The sequence below is a fragment of the Acanthopagrus latus genome, chromosome 2 (genome assembly GCF_904848185.1).
Source record: "Acanthopagrus latus isolate v.2019 chromosome 2, fAcaLat1.1, whole genome shotgun sequence".
NCBI classification, from domain to species: domain Eukaryota; kingdom Metazoa; phylum Chordata; class Actinopteri; order Spariformes; family Sparidae; genus Acanthopagrus; species Acanthopagrus latus.
In genome coordinates this window covers 17,119,061-17,140,665 of record NC_051040.1, presented here as the reverse complement: position 1 = coordinate 17,140,665, position 21,605 = coordinate 17,119,061, and the positions used below count along the sequence as shown (strand labels likewise).

General features: G+C 39.1%; 1 protein-coding gene and 5 non-coding genes across 7 annotated transcripts in view; 5 read left to right on the top strand and 1 right to left on the bottom strand.

Moving 5' to 3' along the window:
* Positions 1-21,605, top strand: part of LOC119004767 (F-BAR and double SH3 domains protein 2-like) — a 73,632-nt gene that overhangs the window by 5,254 nt on the left and 46,773 nt on the right. For both annotated transcript variants that reach the window (XM_037071965.1, XM_037071970.1), the window contains exon 3: positions 16,478-16,523. In XM_037071965.1, coding sequence (XP_036927860.1) covers positions 16,478-16,523 — 46 coding nt within the window. The remainder of the gene's footprint in view (positions 1-16,477; positions 16,524-21,605) is intronic.
* On the top strand, positions 7,884-7,957 carry trnat-agu. Its single transcript has one exon. It is a non-coding gene; the product is annotated as a tRNA-Thr (tRNA).
* Positions 8,432-8,505, top strand: trnat-agu. The gene has a single exon. It is a non-coding gene; the product is annotated as a tRNA-Thr (tRNA).
* On the top strand, positions 11,404-11,477 carry trnat-agu. Its single transcript has one exon. It is a non-coding gene; the product is annotated as a tRNA-Thr (tRNA).
* trnam-cau lies at positions 13,139-13,211 on the bottom strand. The gene has a single exon. It is a non-coding gene; the product is annotated as a tRNA-Met (tRNA).
* trnat-agu lies at positions 15,457-15,530 on the top strand. The gene has a single exon. It is a non-coding gene; the product is annotated as a tRNA-Thr (tRNA).

Genomic DNA, 21,605 nt, shown 5'->3' with positions numbered 1-21,605 from the left:
AGTCATCGTTGCTGACTGTGATGTGCACTCCATGCACACATGGGATACTGCCATGCACGAATAGAAGGAAGGAAAGTGAATGAGGGAGGAGTGGCATGGGAAAGAAAAAGAGGAGGAGGAGGAGTATTGTCATATTCCAGTTTTTGGAGGACAAAGGGTCGGGAAAATGACGAAGGAATTTCCTGCTGCCCTCTTCCTGCTCTCCGCCTCAGTTTCTTTCTTTCTCTCTTTCTGCTTTCCCAAATTTCACGTGGTATCTCTGTCATCTTTTCTCCTTCCCTCTTGGTTCCCCTTTTTTTTTCTCCCCCATCTCTTTTGCTTTGACAATGTTTTTCTGCGTCTTCATATCTCTCTTTCTCATTTTGGCTCAGCTCTGTTTACTCATGACGTGTGTGAGTCTGGCAGTTTTCCCTTTCGGATTTGGCAAAGGGAGGAAACCCTCGTTCCTTCACACGCTCTCATTTTCTGTGTTGACTAAGCATTGATTATTTATGACAGCAAACTCTCTAATGCTGTCTTCTCTGCCTCCATCCCTGTCTTCCTCTCTCTTTCTCATTTTCGCACTTTCTCCACCTCTTTTCTCCCTCTCGTTCCTCTCTCGCGTTCTTCCCCCCTCACTCCTGGGGGCAGCTCCAGCTGTTTGAGAACAGATTGCCTTGTTGCTGCTGGGTTTTGGAGAGCGAACAAGGCCCCGGTCTCACTTGTGGGAGAGAGGGAGAGCCAGTTTAGCATATGCAACCACAATGTGTTAGTTCTTTCAGTCAGTGAGGGATGGAGCTACATGCCACTGGGTAAAGATCTTCAAATTGGCTTTGTCATCCTCGTGGTTGAAAGATGCTTCCTGCAGTGTTTTCTCAGTATGTCCCTGTAGCCTTTAATGTTTTGTAATTATTCCTGATGACACGTTCTCATGGTGGTAAAATCAGGAGCAGCAGGTTGGTGCAGGGAGACTGCCTTTTTATTGAGAGGCCTGGACTCAAGCCCCCTGCAGCAACAAGCATCTGTTTAGTCGATGTGCCCTTGAGCAAGACACTGAGGTCCCCTTAGTGTCTCAGTTTGCGATGTGGCTCTCATCTGACCTTATTGTAGAGATTGATATTTGTGTAAGACTTTGGGCTATACCACATAATTGGAAACTTTGAAGCTTCATTCATAACATTGGCAGTTATATTCTGAATAAAGATTCAAATGTTTTGTAGCTTTTTTTAATGTCTAGTCATTCTGTTAAAATCCAGTATTTCAGCACAGTTGGAGATTATGATTGGGCTCAACTGCAGCAACATTATAAGTATTTATACTATTTGTAGATTCCAGAGGTGGCTGTTTAGGATTGTTTCTTACTGTTGTGATCCAGACATTCCCAGTAACTCCAGAGCATTGTAAAGTCCAAAAGTCAAAGACATTTACTGAAAAAAATAGATGTAATAACATCCAAAATTCATGGCACATTTTTATCTCACAAAATATTCTGCTTCAACCTATATTTGTTGGCTTTAAGCCTTTTCGAAAATAACATTATCACTCCAGTTAAAAGACTGTTTGCTCCTCCACTTGCCACAGATTACAAAACATGTCACCACTTTCAGTGACTGTAGAAAGAGTTGAAGAAATTACTAGTTTGGTGCAGTTGTATTTTCTAAAGAAAGCTGATTTGATAAAATAAAGGGTCTAAATAATTTAATATGATGGATATTTAAACAGACCCCTGGTCGTCTATTGTCATATTATTCAGGTCATGACATATAAAGCTTCATTAGAAAACCTCAGTAGAAGCTTCAGTTATACTAAACTATGTACAGACATTTTGTGCTGTCTAAGTAAGGTTGGGTTCGGGTCAGATCAAAAGTAGGGTTATCTGAAATTCACATCAGAAACAAGATAGCTGTTCAGTACACACCGACTTTGACCACTGTTGCTGTTGTCAGAACCAGCTGTCGTTTCAGCAGAGCAGTACCTGAGGTGCAAAAAGGCAGCAGCTGGCCAAACTGCCAACTGTCTTCACCAATACCACTAAAATGACTGATCTGTGGTAGTGTGCATGTAGCCCATATCAGAAGAAAATAGGAAGAAAATGTGCATGTATTATTTATTTTTGTCTGTGTCTTATGCAGCTTTATATAGACATAATTTAGTTAAAGCTTATGGTAAAAGCGTAGTCTTTTGTCAGTGCAGTAGATGTGTCCCTCAGTTTTTGACTTTTGAGTATTAATCGATTCTGAAAGTAATTGCTGGTTGCAGTCCCCCCATATTAAACTAAGCCAATACTTTATTGATACGTTCAACTCTTGCTCTTGTAACAAATGTGTCCCTGGCTGGCTACACACTAATAATAATCATGCAGCAGGGATTTCCACAGGAAGAAGCAATTATTGACCTGTCCCCATCCAGGGTCAGAATGCAGACTTTCTAACTGCAGGGACGCCTGAAAACAGTTCGACTACAGTAGGAAGCTAGCCAGTAGATTTGTAGACTATGTAGATCACTTGGCTAGACTTTTGCTAAGGTGCTAATGTCATGCCAAATTGAAAAACCTTCATAAATCATCTTTATTATCACTGAATACTAAGGAAAGGGAAAGTGCGGTCAAAATTAAACACATATATAGATGGCAGACACACATTTTCCTGCTCAAAGCCTACAGTAGATTTTAACTCTTAAATCCCACAATCTGCTCTTAGGTTATTTACCCTAATTAATCCACAGGCTGGCTTTAATCAGCGCACACACTCAGACACACACGCACATGCACAAGTTGCCATCCAGAAATGCTGACAGCCTATGTGTTTACCAATTATAAAAGGTAAAACGGGAAAGATAAAGAAACAAAGAAAGAAAGAAAAAGAAAGAAAGAAAGAAAGAAAGAAAGGGGAAGCAGACAGAAAGAAAGAAAGAGAAAGGGCACTGTGTTTAATCCTCTGAGACAGCATTTTAGCTGGACTAGTCTTAGGAGAGAGGATAAGAGAGAGAGAGAGAGAGAGAGAGAGAGAGGGAGAGGGGAGAAAACGATGTCGAGTTGGTGGACTCAGGGAGTGACTTTGGTGTCCTCAATCCAGCTAAATCCCCCATACCCTTATGTCTGCCTCAACAGCTACACACACATGCACACATGCATCAACCAGTGCAAACCATGAAAATAAGCTGGTCACATACAAATTTTTCAGCTCGTACACATTTGGTAACATTGAGTTAGCTTTTGTACATCCACCCTTCCTTTTGCTGAATAAGAGCACGCTTTTTCCTTAATCATGAAGCTGTAATGCATTTTCAGTATTGCAATTGTGTTGTTTTGGTTTTATCTGTAGATGTGAATGATCGAAAGAAATGGAATTGCAGAAGGCCTATGCAGTATGCATAGTGCCACCATGATGGCCTTTTGTCAGCACTGCTTTCAAAATCTGCTGTTATGACGAGTAAGATATGGTGCAGGTTACAACATTACCCTCTGTGTAGACTGTTTTGTAGTGAGAGAACTTGTGGTGATGTGAAATGTATGATATCCATATATACCACAGTACAGGCAGATTGCTTCACGAAAAATCTACAAAGAGCATCATTACTTGTGGAGACAACATTAGTGAGAAAACAGAGGATGAAAGTAGACCTGGGCGATAAAATGATAATGATATGTACCAGCAGCAGACAACTGTTAAACTTAAATGCATTAACTTCAAACCCCAATTTGAAAATAACAAACAAAAAAACGAACTCCCCAGTTCATAAGCAGCCTGTATTATGCCTTGAAAATAGTGCTATGAGTGACACATAAACAGCTCATCATTGAAAAGGTGTGTTATTTGGTTGCACCAGTGACATGTGACACAACGTCAACAGAAACACCGAGTAGTGAAATATGAGTGCAGGCAGTGAGGAAATTGTCACTAATTTTGCAGAGACAGCGCTAAACAAAGTATGGATTGTGTGGCAGTTTTTTGATTTTAGGGCAAAACTATACTGACAACCTTTTCATTGAAAGTAGAAGTTTTTATCAAATCCTCCCTCCTATCTTTTTCCGGTGGTATTGCTATGTAAAAGTATTGCTATTTAAAGGAAAAGTTTGACTGTCTGTGCCAAACTCTTTGCCTCTTTGCGTCTTCCACAAGTGTGGTTGTGTTTATTTTGCAGTGTAACATTTCCACGGTTATTGCAGTTGTTCCACAGTAACCTGGGGATAGCAACCTATTCCTGTTTCAGTTGTGGAATGGCAGACTAGCTTCCTTTGTGCCAGCGTTTATAGCCAACTGCAGCCGTTACAGCCGTTACACTGTTCAGTCACTGTTTACTTCAGAATTATATGTTAAAGCAAAAGATGTTGTCTGTTGCCAGTTTGATAACCAGACTTGGCTGCAAAATTTCAGTCACTGCTCACTGTCAGCTGTTGGTGAGTAATGTTATCCAAAAAAATCATCCGCAGACAGTTTCTTGGGTTGTATTAGTGGCACTAACATGATTATTTTCAAAGTCGATTAGAAAAGCAAAATGAAAGGTTAAGTAAGATGGTTAAATTTAAAACAGTAATAAAATGAAACCTTATTTTTTAAAACTAGGTCATTAAAAATGTTCAGTGCCGGCTGATATGAAATGTGAAATGTTACCACAATACATTTTTTCAGCTAAATCGTCCCGCCCTGAAAGAAAGTGCTAGTGTTTGTAGCTGACGCCTGAGCTGGACTGGACTACAATTGGGGCCCTGATGTGATTTAGGAGTTTACCCCCCACGTCTGTGTTTTGTGTAGCACATTTGCATGGGATAAATGAAATTGGTGCCTCACTCAAATTTATTGACCAAATCCTGGGAATTATCTGCAGATATCATTAAAACCTAATGGGTCTCCATGCTGAGTAGCTAGATGAGCCTCCCCAGCTTATAACCCAAAATGCTATCAGAGTCCTCATTAATGGGTTTCACTGCAGCCTCCATAATTTAGGAAGCGGAGGAACAGACAATCAAGGACTCATTGTGAAAAAAGACCCAAATTAATGCAATGCTGATTCACACCCTCCTAATATAATTGGGGGGTAAACGATACCACAGACAACCTCTGCAGTTATTCAAAATCACAGGAGGACCCTTAGGTAATACTAAACCCAAGAGATGATGTCAGGGTTCTTTGTGCCTCAAAATGACGCAAAGATGATTCATGACCTGCTTAACCTTTAATTATTAATAGGGGGGGAAAATATTTAAACATGTATATCACATAACTGCAATATACTGAAAGGATTTTCTGTTACTTCCCACATTTTTCGAGGGGAATACAGCATTTTCAGGATTTGTATGATAGAAATATATATGCTCAATTAGCTGTCAGAGCAATGGCAACTGATACAATTTCCTCTGATTAATTAGCCGTGGCAGAGCGCCAAGAAGTCCGTCAGTGTAGAGGCTTTATTCAGTGACAGATTCAAGTGTTCCACTTCAAATTATCCTGAACTGTGACAAAGTGACAACCACCATCTTTCGGTAACCACAACTGATCTGAACAGTGGTTTGCTATGATATTAAGCCTTTACTCATTTTGTGTACTTAGTGAGGGCAGCTTTTGCTATGTATTGGTCAGCTCCTGTTTCCTTGCAACTTGAATGCATGGGATAAAAAAAGGCGATATCTCTGGTTCGGCTGTATTGGTTGTGATTATTTTTTTCACTGTTCATGATGATTCCAAAAGTGTTACAGGAGTGCAATGCCTTTAAAAACCTGCTGCCCACATTACTTACAATATCACTTAGATGCTAAGTGACATCACTGGAAGCAATTCATCAGTTTATAAGCAGCTTCCTCTGGGGACACAAAAGGAAGGCTTTATACGTACTACTACTTTTCACATATGCAGTAGTTCTCCTGAAGACCTGTAAACACACTTAAATGTGTAAAATTGGTGAAGATCCCCTTTAATCCCCGCACAGCAGGGTTGCTTACAGCACAAGGTATTTGAAATTCATTTCATGTCTTTCCTTACAAATAACCTGATTGAAAATGATTTGTAGTTTGTCCAAAATTGAACAGTCAGAGAGAGAATCTGAAGGTGATCCTATTGTTTTTAGCTCGCTTGACCTCCACACTATCAGGGGTTTTACTAATCCAGCAGCGGTTTTGCAGCACCTTCTCTGGCTTTAGCTAATAAAGCTATAAAAAAGCTAATGCCTCCAAAGCTAACACACAGCTCCTTAAAGAATTGACTTCTAGTAGAGGGAACATATATTGAATTGCTACTATCCACTTACTAATTGTATTGTATTCTCAGTTAAAAGGAAATAGCAAATGTTTTTGTTCAAATGCCTGCTTGGGCTTGTAGTGGAAAAACTGCAGCAAATCATCTTCTATTATGTCTTGTGGTGATCACACAGTATGAAAACATGACCACCCTCCTTCGCCTCTGTCTCTGTCTGTGACTCATGTTGCTTATCCTGTTGTTACTGAGCTCAGTCTGCGTCCTGTAAACCATTGATCTCAGCTGTTTTCCCACGTTTGATCAGTCGCTCTCTCTGCCTTTACACACACATCCAGTACATACACTTAGTGTCCACTCCATGAGCACTTAAGTATTTCCTGTCAGACACACACTCATCTGGGCATTTTCTTTCGCCTGCTGATGCTGACACTGCTTTTGGACTCATGCGCCATACAAAGGCAAATACACACACAGGCTGAGCAGACAGAGCAGAGGGGTTAAACAGAGAGAGAGAGAGAGAGAGAGAGAGAGAGGGAGTAATGGAGTGCAGAGGAAGATGGGGTAAGACTGGGAATGAGAGACACAAATGCGGAGGTGGAGGAAGAGGTTTTAAGGATAACCACAATTGACTGTGGGCAGAACAAATGGAGGGAGCGAGTAAAGCAAGGGTAAGGGCCCAGACGCACTAAACTGACATCTAAGAATTAGCAGCGGCAAAGGCTGACTGTCACATCTCCACATGTCGCCTGCATCTCAGCCAAAAGCTCCAGACTCACTCGTATGTTCTCCAGCTGCATGAGAGCACATAACTCTCCGCACTACCAGGTGGCAATATTCTGTATTCGTCTTTCAAAGGGGGTAGCTGGACTGTCTCACACATATAGCCACTACTAACTGAGAACATGCCTGGTGAAAAATTGCAAATGGTCCTGGTGAACAGGTCGAGGCGAAAAATAAGGAGAAACTGCACTAAATGTGCTAAATCATGAATGCTACAGTGGCAGGCTCAAGGGGCACATCTTTACTAGTCTAACAGATTTTCTTGTTGAGGCGAAATAACAATTCAAACCGTGGGGTGAAAGGTTAGTTCTGTTTATTTTCACTCTGCAAATAACACATGCACAGTGGGTGTGAGATATTTCTAGCTGCTAATTGGGTGACCACGCCCACATATGAGGTCTCTGCTGCAGTGTAACCATGGGAGCATGAAAAGCCTAGACATGTCCAAAGATCCCAGTGAGGATGCATGTTTGTGTGTGTGTGTGTGCACACTGGCTTTGACTTGTTCCAGACGCTTTTACTAGTACATAAACATACTGCAGTAAGAAGCCAAAGCAGAATGTGTCGAACGAAAGACAGCATTAATATTTGCATTTTTTACGGCGTGTGTGTTTTGGTGATAGTTACAGGGACTGGAAAGTTCAACCTGTATGAGTGTAGGAATGAAGGAAACTGATCATATTGAATATAATATTCGATGATATGTTGTAAATATTCCTAATTTTGAATTAATTTCCTATACTCATATCACTTAGCTACTGGAGTTAAATCAGACACTTCTTCACAATTTTTTAAATGGACGTTTGCATGATTCATCATACAGATGAAATTCTGAAGATTTCTGTTGTTGGAAATGAATAAGGTTTATCAAGAAAAAAACTGTAAAGCACACCAGTGTGATTTTTTTCTTGGCACCATGTTGCAGTGCACATGGGCGCTGTGGCTTAGTTGGTTAAAGCGCCTGTCTAGTAAACAGGAGATCCTGGGTTCAAATCCCAGCAGTGCCTTTTCTGTAGTCCAACACAACTGTATAATTACAGCAGGGAGGTGGTTGATTTTTGACTTCAAGATAGTGGTGAACTTATCTGCTGACCCAAGTGAGGAGAACAGCAAGATAAAATTGACTGATAAACACTGAAGCAAAAAAGTCAATGACCCTCATTAGCTCACTGAGGGAAGCAGCAGAAAAGATAGAGGAATTATATTGAATGAGTAACATACTGATTGTCTTTGTGACTGAATTACACTTAGTGTCATTTCAATAAAGATAATAAACATGAAAAGTATTTGACACTTGGACCTATTTTGCGCCAAATATATGCATAGTACCTAATTTGAAAATGTTTATAGTTGCACTGGAGCAGCAACATGTTATCTGCCTGGCAGCATAATTTGGGATGCATTGGAATCTCCTTTGTAGATATTCAGCGCCTACAATTGAGTTAGCAATTAGAACAGTGCTGTCTTAGGCTTTGTCAGCAGGCGCTGTGGCTTAGTTGGTTAAAGCGCCTGTCTAGTAAACAGGAGATCCTGGGTTCGAATCCCAGCAGTGCCTTTTCTCCAGTACCCATTGTACTGTGGAGATAGTGGATCTGGCCAACAACAGACATTGAATACGTATGTGTTCTCAGCCTTAATAATTCCACAGACAGTATCTTCTGTCCACAGCAATCCTAAGGGCATATAGATACATCATCTTAAAAAGACTCCTGCATTATTTAACAGCGTAATTACAAATACAAGCTTTTCTTTTTTTCCCATGTTTCGCTCTAAACCCTTGCTTTTTGTTTGTTACTCTTAGACCTTCAGAAGTATTGCTTCACTTCTCTCCTCTTTAGCCTTCGGCACTCTGCAGTAATGCTTGCATAATTTCCTTTTGCGTTCTCCTTTTTTGGTGATTTGGTAGTTTTGGAGAAGAAATTCACACTCAGAATTTTAATATTTACAAAATCAATGAGATAATAATACAAACTCACAAATATAGATTTTTCCATAACTAATAGGCTCAATAGAAGAAAAAAGGGTCCACAGAACACTGTTTGAAGTCTATTAAACTGTGTTGTCCTTTAAGGTTTATTAATTTTATTTTATTAAGTTTATTCAGTCATGAAAAGAAAGAGAGTTTGTTTAATTAGTTTGATGAGGTATTAAAAAAAAATCAGTCAAAGAGGATCCTCTTCTTATTATTGATATTTCTACCCCACAGCTAAGTATACTGCACCTTTAAGGCTTGTGACAGATCACGGTCATAACAAATAAACTAAATAGTTGAAATTTGGCAGCTTAAAACACTTGTGGTCATAGAGTTTAATGTTTGGTGAGACTGAAATGCTTCCTGTATGGACACACTGTGGAAAATGTATAAATGTGCCCTTCAGTGCATTAATGCTAGAGCCTGTCATGTTCGATGGTTTCAATATTGGATTGAGCCATAATGTACTGCACTTTATGGTGAATAACATCTCATACAATTAAATGTTTCCGACTGTCACACATGCACATACATTTGTTAGTAAAATAAGGGAACCAGTGACAGATTTTACAATGTAATCCTGTGGTCAGGGGTGGCTTTGAACACTTGAGTTTTGTCATTGTTTGCACTCAGGAAGTGCTGTGGCTTAGTTTCTTAAAGTGCCTGTCTAATACTTGCTTGCCAGATGTGTCTCAGAAAATACAGTATCATAATGCATATATATATACAGAAATAAGATGTTCTTTGCTCTGTCAAGTGTTGTGAACTCAAAGCTGTTGGAACTAAAGCTATATAACTGCTTATAAAAGCTTATTAGAATCAACATATTAACACAATTATTAAAGACTCAGGTTTCAATTTAGGCTGACAGTGATAGGACACCGACCCCTTACATTACACTCAGTATCCATACCTTGATATACAATTCGAAGTTCTAGTTTTGTTTCCATGTTAGATCATAGTATAAACCAGTTTTTCATAGTGCTGCTGAATGACAAGACAAGCACTTATCTCAAACACGATAAAAGGATCAGCTTTCAAACTGATTCTGAGTTTGACTCATTTTTTATTATTCGAATCCCAACAGCGCCTCTTTTACAGTCAGCACAATCTTTAGAATATCAATGTAATACCAGGGCTTTTCATCAATTGTAGATTAGGTAGCAAAACATGCTTTGTGTGTCTTTATTCTTTAGATGTCTGGAAAGATCTAGTCTTTGTGCAGCTCTTTAAAGCCATTTCCAGCTTGTTTATCAAAAGTAGGGGTCATTGGAGAACAGCACAAAGTGGAGGCAAAAACGTATACGACTCTTAGAAAATAACTAAACCAATGAATCTACTTGAAGGTATTATTAAGGTATTTGGTTTTCTGGTTCCTTGTGTGTGCTAACTGTACAGGGACATTTGGTCCTTCATGTTAAAGGTAGGCAAATAAAACGACTGGGTTAAGTGCTTAAAGTTGCCTCTGCCACTGTCATGTGCAAGTCGGGGGAATTTTTTCCCTTCAGTGCATAGCAGCAAGGGCTTGTCACACTGATTCCATTAGAGATTGGAGTCTACTCCACAATAATTTCATCAGTCACACCATGTTTTCATGTAGACAATAAGGGGACTGATAACATTTGTTACAACATATTATGTGGATGGATATTCAAAGCATTACACTTGTGTCGTCAGTGTCCTACAGGTGGTTTGTGGTTAAGTTGGTTAAAGAGCCTGTCTAACGAAAGGTAGATCCTCTGTGGTTGAAATCTAGCAGTGCCTTTTCTGTGTCAGCACAAGTTTTGTACATATATATTAGAAATCTCCAATTTTGGATTAGGTATATGGAAATTTGTGTGATTCCAATCATAAATGCTCATGTACTCCTACTTGAAAATATCTTCATGCATAGTATGCTTAACCAAAAAGAAGTGATTTAATTTATCAGGCACAAATGCAAAATATTTGCTGTTTCAAACTTCTTAATTTAAGGATTTGTTGCTTTCCATGTTCAATGTCGATATTAAGAATTGTTTTATCGATTGGAATGCAGGGCTATTGCAGATTTTTTTTTTCTTTGATGTAGAGCACTGTGGCTTAGTTGGTTAAAGTGTCTGTGTAGTAAACACAAGGTCCTGGGGTTAAATCCCAGCAGTGTTCTTTCCACAGTCCAGTGCTTTGTATCTACGGAGATTTGGGGGAAAGTAAGACTGTGTAGAAATTGTCCTGATGTAAATTGCTCATCAGATTTTGGATAATTTGACCCATCAAGAAACCATACTATAAGTTTTTATATCCCTGGGCGCTAACAATAGTGGAGCTGGTCGCTGGGAATGCTAATGCTAAGAAGGGCTTGACATTACTACTTGCCCAGGGCTAGTCAACTCTGTGTTCGGACGAGTGGAATGCCTAATGCAGCTGTCAGATCCAGCAAGTGAAAATGAATGTGATGTTATCTGAAATTAAACTGATGTCCTCTACGACATAACGCTATTAAAGGGCGTTGTGGCTTAGTTGGTTAAAGCGCCTGTCTAGTAAACAGGAGATCCTGGGTTCAAATCCCAGCAATGCCTTTTCTGCAGACAAGTGTGGTTGTACATGTAAAGATTAGGCATCACATAAAAGTGAATATGAAGATTGACAATCACTGCTAAGGTGTCATCAATCTCACCTTTTCCTTCTATACGTTTCTCTTAGAATAGTCAGAGAAAAATTGTCTTCTTAAAATAGCTTCTTTCGCGTCACAGCATTATGGTAGAGGAGTTTTAAGAGAGTGTTGCTTCTCTTTTGTAGTTTACTTTTGCTATCTCTTATGACATGATTTATAACCACAATGCTTGACCTTCCTTTGTCCTTAGGATGAGAATACTCTTACAGGACAACTCATGAACACAGACTACTTAATGCTTTGACTTGAGAGTAATGTTGTAAATTGAGTAGATCTATTTTAAGAACAGCAAGTGATCAGTATCCAGTATTTCAGTTGTCATTTGAGTTGTCAACATGTATTCAAACAGCTAGGCCTGAATGGCCAGTCAACTTCTCTTTCTTTTATCTCACTGATTAGGTACATATGTGGCAGAGCTGGGCTGCAGTTTAGTCCCTTTGGTTGTATGCATATCATTTTTGTTGGGAAAGGGACATTGGAGGCTATTGCACACTGAATGTGGCTTGAACATGGTGTGCATATTTCTGTCTTACACAAGAGACTCTATTACAACTGAGCTGTTTTGAGTGCTTTGTTTTGCAGCATATCGTTGATACAGACATGAAGAATAAAAACGGCTGTCACTACCGATCTAGTTCAGTTTGGAACAGCGCACACACATCTGTCCAACAGCAAGAGGAATGAGAGCTTTGATGCCCCGAGTCTAGTGACACACTAACATCTGTGATCATCAAGTGTCTTGTTATAAAGTAGTGTGACTTTTTTGAGCTCATTTTGATGTAAGAGACTGCATTAATGTTAGGTTTATAAAGAATTATTCTTATCTGTTATGTTTAGGTGACTAATGAATCACCATAATCTTTGGCAACTTAATCAGTTCATAGATGCGGAAATAACTAGGGTTGTCACGATACTAAAATTTTCAACTCGATACCGATACTCAGGAAAATATTCAATACTCGATACCATTTTCGATACCACAAGGATTAAAAAAAGTAAAAAATAAAAGTATTTTTATTAACATGAAAAATGCAAAAATAATCTCCGTTACAACATGTAACAATTAACAGAACCACACGTTAAGTATTTATAATAAAAAAACAGTTGTGCAAAAAGAAACTGCAACTATGATAACAAGTTTCAGGTCTGAGGTAGTCCAAAAAAAATAAAAAATAAAATAAACAATAACAATTAGAACAATATTTTGAGGTTGTATGCTGTGCACATCTAAATATTAGGCAAGCCTGATAAAAACTAAATTAACTTAAGTGTTCCTTCCTTGGCTATGCTTTACATACAAAACAATAAAATGAATGACACTGGCCAAACCAGTTAACATGAACATTACACTGTTGAAATGCTGTATTCTCAGCAGCCTGGTATCGATACTTTTGAAAATGAGTCTCGTATCCACATACGACATATTAGTATCGATATTTTGACAACCCTAGAAATAACTAGCACCTATCATTTAACTTCATAGATTTCACATGGGCTTATAGTTGAAGCTTTTCCACATGGTGTGATTGTTATGTGTAGGCAATTTTAGGTTTTATACAAAAGCACTGCCCCGTGTGAGGCTCGAACTCACGACCTTCAGATTATGAGACTGACGCGCTGCCTACTGCGCCAACGAGGCATGCATAGCTGTCTGAGCATGTGTGGTGTAGAGTGCAGACTCAATGCTGAGGTGCAGGGGTGGACGTGTCTGTGATCAGGGGAGGGAGCACGTAGTATTTCAGCTGACACGGACGGGGGTGGAGTTAAACACTAAACACGTGCTGTAGGCTCTTGCAGTAGATCATTGACAGTTGGAATTGCTGCAGTTTTGTACCCGTCTCTGTGCAGGATCTAAAAGACAAGTTCAGTCATTAGGAATATCTCATGTCTCTTTTTTTCTATCAAACCCAGAAATCTAAAACAGCCTCTGTTTTGAAAACAGACGAAACACAGCAGGTTTAATATGAAATTATGCCCTGGGAAGCATTTGACAAGAAGCACTGCCCTATTTGTTTGGGCTGTAATTAGCAAAGAGAGATTTGGCAGTAATTATGCTGTCTACGCTTACAGTAAGTGTTGTCTTCCTTTCTGAGTCTTCCCCCGCTGTTTCCCACTGCTCCATTGTAGCTGTTAAGTTCCCTCACACAGTCTCTGTTTATATGGAGTTTATTTTTAACAGCATTGGTTTCGAGAGTTGAGGTTACAATAAAATGTAATACTTCAGTAAAAGAAACATGTAATCTGTTATTACACATAGGATAAACCATGGGCATTTAAATCATTTAAATGATGATAGATGATTTAACGGCGCACTTAGCAAAGGGCTAGCAGCCTCTGCGTTTTCAAAACAGCCAGAGGGAAGTAACTTTTAATTGTTTAAACCAGGTTAATTTAACACCCAGTGGAACAAATGCTAGTCTGTGATTTCTGAATGAATGAATGAATGAATGAATAAATGAATGAATGAATAATTCTGTTTATTTTTATCCATCTATGATCAGCTTTGTTGTCCTTGTTTGTAGCTGAGTGTCTATTCTTGTCTTCTTGTGAATTGTTTTTTGAATTGTGTGTATTGTCGTCTTTCCACAGTGTGGTATGGCTCAGCTTAATCCGACTCGAGTAATTGTTACTTGCTTCTGTTAGCAGATCTTTTCTTGATTTAGTGCTCCACTGCACTTAGTACCCCCATGGTGTAAATTCTTAGCTGATCATCACAGCCAGGTCAAACTGCTGTGTCGTCATCTTCAGCATGACACCACCAACAGGAGCAATGAAGGTTGTCATTTTCTTTTAAGATGCTTTAAGTGGCAACCAAACAGAGGAACACCTTCCTTTTCAATTGACCATGACAAGGTGTTGCGGGCTGCCATTTTAACAAATCTGGATTAAGTGAATACAAAAATTGTGGACACACTTTGTTTTCAGTGTGCTGGACGTCCATGTCATGCAAGTGACAATTCTAGTAAGGATTCTCTCTGACCAATCAGTGGTCTGCAGTGTTTTGACTACACTGTTCAGTATCTGCTCAGCTCGCTCGACCAAGGTGATACCAATACAAGGACCAGGTGTCAAGTACTGTCCACAACTTTTACCTATATAAAACCTGAAAATGAACCATTCAGAGTAAGTTGGGTAGATCTTTTCCATGCAGTGATAATATGCTACTTTGAGAGCAAAAATTCCTTGTATTTGTAAATGATTGGCAAGTAAAGCTGATTCTGATAACAATCAATAACAGCAACCACAATCTGATCTGAGTCGTTTGTGTCTGCCAATACCATCCATATAAGTCTGCCCAATCTTGTGTGTGTTGGAAAGAAAAGAAAACCTTGTCTGAACCCTCTGACAAGCCCTTATCATGTAATTGAAGTGAGTCCTTGACATCTGCAAATAAAATAACGAGACAATGCAAATGATTAGGTTATTTCTCAGTCTAGACTCTTGCTACATTTCGATGTGAAAACAACTCACTCAGTTGTTTCGCAAAGATCTCCATCCATGCCTTAAAACCAGAACAATAGGAAATTGCTGCTTTGCATCTTCTTCCCCTCAGTTGGCACACCACAAAAGGTCTTAAAAGGCTTAACCTCTTTCCTGTTTCCTGCTTTCCATGACTTATATGTGTGTATGAACAACAACTTCTAAGTTTTAAAAAGTGGTTTTAATATGGCTCTTAAATGATACTTGTTAATCAGAATAAACTAAACCTCAGTAGATATGGCACTAAAACTTGTACAATCATTCAAACCTCATCTTAAAGGCAAGAAGGCCTAGTACTTCATGCACTTCAATCTTAACAAACTTCCTAATTTCTTTAATAATTCTGCTGCAAGATACCACTTTTATCAAAACCTTTTTTTCATCCTTTAATTTAACAACAGCAGGGCGCTGTGGCTTAGTTGGTTAAAGCGCCTGTCTAGTAAACAGGAAATCCTGGGTTCGAATCCCAGCAGTGCCTTTTCATGCGTGTTTGTGTGCTCAATAGAGAAACATTGGTCTCTCTATAGACAAAGGGGTAGTTTCAACTTCTGTGAATATTCTACCTTTACCCTGGTAATCAAGGCCCTACAATATGATTTGGGACAGCCCAACTAAAAGGCAATAGGCTTGTGGTTATGCACTGCAACATATCTCATTCACGAAACACTATCTTGTTTCATTCCTATGTAATCTCATTGAGATCAATATCTGTGACTGAGAGAGTATTCAAAACAGAGCGAGTCACACAAAAGCACATACTTAAAAATAACATTGGAAAGCATTGCATAAATCTTAATTAGCTATAACTTGAATATGGTTTGGTGATTATACTTTTTGTTTTTAGAAGAGATGGCATTGAGGCAGCTTCAGTGTGTGTCATTTACAAATTACTTCTTGCTGTTTGTCAGGATCCAGCCTATTTATTCATATTGTACACAATGATGAGTATGAAAATATGGTCAAAGTTGCAGGTCAAATGTTGGTGGACCCAAAGAGGTCATCACTTGTATATTGCACATCTTCATTTGGCAAAAATTGCCTGTACATTTATCTGTCTACGTAACCGAATACTTGATGTTGTGTTTTTCATTCTGCACATTCCTGGGCTGTGATAAGAGCTTCCACTGTCTTTGTTGCCAGGATGTTGTGTGATGTAGAGATGGCAAGGGGAGGGGGTTTGTGCATTTTGTGGGTTAGAACTGTTGGGCAATAAACAGAAAAAAAAGTAATTCCTCTTTTGCATAATGTAAAGGTCACTGAGTCCACGCCCAAAATGTCTGAGGATCCAAAAAATGGTTGTTACACTTGTGTTTTGTTTTATTACAGTGCAGAAACTATAAATGCAACAAGATGTATGTCCCTGCTGTCTTTAACAGGTACATTATACAGACACTGAAACCAATCTCTCTCTTTCCCTATCTGTAGGAGCTACAGTCTGAAGAAGGGACAGCTGGAGAGGGACTACGCACAGGTAAGACTGGATACTTGCTGAAGCACATGTTTACAAAACTGGTAAGCATTGAGCATGTTCCACTGCAGCACCTCTAACTGCTATGCAAATGCAGTCACTTTAATTTAGAGGTTGAAAAGGGGTTTTAATGTGTGTTTTATAAGTGCATCTGGTCATACTGTAGATCGTGTTTTTCTATTATGTTTTCAGGAGCACTGCAGTAGACCCCTTGACGATTGTAGAAATGTGGATTTGCTGTTTTTAAAACGTACTACTAAACCACACTAAATCTTGACCCAAAGGTTTAGGAGTTGTGCATTACTGTGTGCATATAGTTTCAGTAAAACATAGCTCTTCAGACCATTATTCAGTCAAAAGATTAACCATTCATGCTCTTACTCAGTTTAAATGTTCTGTGATTTGTGACTTGTCAGTTAGTGGTGGGTCAATATAACATACTGCTTTTTTATAAATCTGAAGATTGCTCGTTGTATGTACACAAAAGGGCAATGTCGCTTAGCTGATTAAAGTGTCTGTCTAGTAGGGCTGTCAATGAATGTTCTAAATTCAAATATATATTCAAATATTTAAAAAATGGAGATTCGATGGTGAAAATTGATATTCCACTGTGGAAAAAAACACATCAGTAGCTGCTTTGCGAGTGGGCACACGGCATGATGGGTCAGGGACAGGTCACAGGAGTCGCATTTGCACAGCTCACTCACTGCTGAGAGTGAGACGCGACAAAAAACGTGGCAAGTGCAGATGGCAGAGAGAAAAACGTAATGGCAGGAAGTTCAGAGCCCAACTCGGTAGCAGAGAGAGTGGTTTGGACTCCAAGCAACCTAAAAAGCCCCGTTTGGTGTAAGCTTACCATCCACCACTAGCAACATGAGGGCACATCTCAAAAATGTGCACCTAAATGACCATGCCATGATGTCTGGAACTTTAACTAAACAGCCACGTCTCAGCTATATATTTTTCACCACCCACCCAAGCTCTTGTCTGCAGCATGATGAGAGGGGTGCACAAAAAAACTTGTTTCCTTCATATGCAAGGACATGAGGCCGATAAGTATTGTTGATCGCACGGGCTTCAGAGAGTTTTGTCAAGAATTGGAACTGAGGTACTCTATCCCGAAAATGCCTACATAAGTAATTATGTCTCATTGTATTAGTTTGTCCTCCTGTTATTGACATAATGTGCAAATATAGATATTCGAATGGTTCGAACCTATGTGTTTATTTTTAGAGCGAATATTTGAACGCCATTTTGGAGCAATTTTGACAGCCCTACTGTCTAGATACAGTGGTGTATATAGTATGGTAACATTCCTCTTATAAGTGTTCAATTGCAACCACTCCAAAGGAATTTCCCATCAGCAATTTCCTCCTTATAGTTTATAGTTTATTTAATGTGACATTTTGATGCTTCTCTTGTCAAACATCATTATACATTTAATGTCTTTGGGTTTTGGAAAGTTTTGTCTGAACAAATATTTCAAGATTGCTCTCTGGGTAACCTCCACAGAGTGCTGTCGCTTAGTTGGTTAAAGCTGCTGTCTAGTAAACAGGAGATTGTGGGTTGGACTATCAGCAGTGACTTATCTACTGTCCACTGGTGAAGCGCTGTCCTCTCCGTGATCAACTACTAAGACCTGCCAACTTCTCTCCACTCTACATTGCTGCTCTACTCATCAGTTTCAAACAGAATTCATGTGCAACATCATTCAATACAAATTTATGTAGAGAAATGTTTCAGACTTCAGGATTTGACAGCTTTTGAGAAATGAGATCAAACTTGTTTACTTAGTGAGGCAGCTGGATTTGTAAGATCACACGACCACATGCTATAAGATCACACATAATTCTAGCTCATCTTGCCCAGTTTGTGTGTGACCCACAGCGGTTTTATCAATCAGCCTCCTATGGGGAACTACTGGCAGCTACAGTCTTGGTTTAGATGTGACAACTGCGAGATATGCGACATATATGACTGTTGGAAAACAACAATGGTAGCCCCTGAAGAGGTTTGCGTAGATGGTGCCAGAAGCATAGAATAGCGTTGAAGCTATATCATCAGAACTGAACAGAATATTTAATTGAAAGAAGAGAGGAGAATGGCACTGACGGAGTATCCCAATGGAAAACATGTTTCTGCTCTGTTCCCTTCTGGTTTTGGCAGGAGTTTGATTTTTCCATCCGTCTCAGCTGCTATAGCTAATCTCCTGCTATGTTATATGATTTGTTGACCTGATTGGTTAAAGTTAGCTTGTGATAGACAGATGTTGCATCCGGTCACCTGGCAAATATCTTTTAAAAGGGCCTCTTTTTCAGACAATTTCCACCATTCCTGTGTAGCTGTGTAACTGACTGGAGGATTAGGTTACTAACTTGTAAGCCCCAAACTTCTTGTGAGAGAGTTATCTCGATGTATATCACACTTTGTGTGTTCTTTGTTCAAGTTTACCGAGGATGCCCAGAATTATACAGGTTAAACTGTATTTAAAACTTCATCAAACTAATTAATTAAATGCATTTTTGTGGTTCTATGGCTGAGTTGGTCAAAATGCTTTCCTTGTAAATAGGGGATCCTAGTTTCAAATCCCAACAGTGCCTTTTCACAGTGCAAAAAAACTGTACTTGGATGGATTGCTGCAACTATGAGGTTCTTAAAGCCTCACCACAAGGCTCGGAAGTTTCCTGTTAGCAGTCAAACTTTCCTGTGCCGCATGTTTGTCGCAGATAAAATTTGAATTATTTTGAGTGTTTTTGTTTTAGGCATGTGGCTATAGTCAGAGTATGTGAGAAGTCAAACACAAAAGAGGAGATAATAAAACTGCACTGAATGTTGAAATGTTCAAACGTAAGTCTTGAGAAATAGTTCAGTCGAAATTAAACCGCTACTTCTTTGTAAAATTTGGCAATCCTGAGGTAATATTTTGCAAACTCCTTGAAATGCAGTCACAGCACTTCCTTTACAGATACCATGTTCCAATACTTAAGATGTGATAACTTTTTTATGTTCTGATTGGCCACATTTTATTTCATTGAATATATTTATGTTGTGTTACTTTATATTGTGGGATCCATTGACTGAGGTTGATATTGATTAACTGACAATATGGTATCAATCATTAATCATTGCAGCCCTAATCATATCTTGTAATCATGAAAAACCTTACAATACAGTTGATGTTATAGGTTAGTTGTCCGTAATGAGATTTTTAAGGGAAGTATATCCTCTATGTGTAGCCAACTTTGGCCAGGTGCTTGCAAAAATGCCACCATCTGATTTCTTTTTGACTCAATCTTCAGATGAATAGAAACTCACAGATGTGCTGCAGACCACATTTGGTTTCACTTCCTATGCTCTTGTTTGGTTACTCACAGATGTTCCAGTGTTTCTTTCATTTTTGGGCATTCTCTCCTTCAGATTTATAAGTTGCTGCATAGTAATCATGAATAGTGTATGTAAGAAACAACATAGGCATGTAAATAAGCCCTATATCCACTCAGCAATATTCCCATAGTGTATTGCTTTTTGCCCCTAGCAATTCTACCCAGCAAGCAGTCCTAAATTATGTGAGCAGACTTCTTTAACAGGCAGGACTTTAATCTCAGAACTCTCCCTCCCAAACTAACAGAGGGTTTGTTCTCTCCAGTTTATACGCACAAGCTGTCTTCCTTTTACTGAAGGCTGAAGGCCAGGTTGACCTCAGACACAGCTTAAGCTCAAACACTGGAGTTTTTGTTCAAGGGGGATTAAAATTGATATTTACAGTAGTACAGTTATCTTATATTCTATATACAAAACAAAAAATTGCATGTAAAAACACGGGTTAATTGATAGTCAAAATTCCTGGGTGAGTTTAATTTGGTCGCCATAACTTCCAGGAAAGAGTCAGAGAGTGAGGGAGGAAGATGGCAATAAAGACTAAGTGTAATGTGCATCAAATTTGAAAAGCTCATTTTCAGGTTCATAATTGTATTTTTAGTTCACTACTACAATAGGTTTTCATGCTTTGGTTCTCAAAAAACACACCTGTTTTCTCATACTATCCAATGCTGCAGCTCTGTATTCCCCCCGTCTGAAACAGGGCTCCTGTCTCTTTAAGGCCCACCTCCCGAATATCTGGTCTCTACCCAGTGATTGGTCAGCTAACACAGGCCTGACCCAGTGTCACAACAACAACAGAGCAGCTGTGCAAAATCAGTTCTTACGTGCCAAACTAGCTGCTAGACATACATTATGCAAATATATGACATGGTCACTGACTTAAAGAGACTGCTAACAAGGTGTTTCAGGAGCAGTGGTTTCTTTTAAGAACATATATAACACACACAAGGAAAGGAAGAAAACATCTCATTTAAAACGTTGCCTTGTCCTTGAGTATTTCTTTGGATAGACACGTTTTCATCAGCACTGGTGGTGTACAATGAGGACTCCCATGATCCCACGCTATATACATGTTTAGTTTTGATTAATTGACCCTTAGGGGCAAAAATTATACACTGCGTGTTGAAGATAATGTTTGTGGAAACATAATTTTAATCCCTCGAAACAGAAGGTTATTGAGAGCAAAAGTGCTGCAGTATCCAGTATGTAGATCACCTTAAATCCTGATACTTTTAAATGCACTGGGTGCTACAGATTTGCCAGGACACACAAAACCAACAGATACATTTCATGGTAGAAGGCCGTGTCAGCATACTGCTCTTACCAAGCAATAGTTGAGGAACATCTAAATAGACCTCAAGCAGGTGTTCCAACAACAGTGTGAAAGATTTCTGTTGTGTTTTGATGCTGCTGATCTTACACTCCCGTTCACACAAACACACATCTATATGGACACCCCTAAGAAACACTGTCAGCAGAAAAAAATCCTTCTGCAGCTCAATGAAAAACATTGTATAGCATCACCCATGCAGCTCTAAATTACATATTACCATACAAATATTCAACTGTATGCAGCTGTCCTCACCGATAACTCCTGTTTTGTGGTCCTAAGCGTGCATATGGATGTGAGATGGAGTAAAGAGACAGGAGAGAAATGCTTGTTTGTCTTCATTTGCATGCGGTTTGAATGATTAAGTGAGAGTT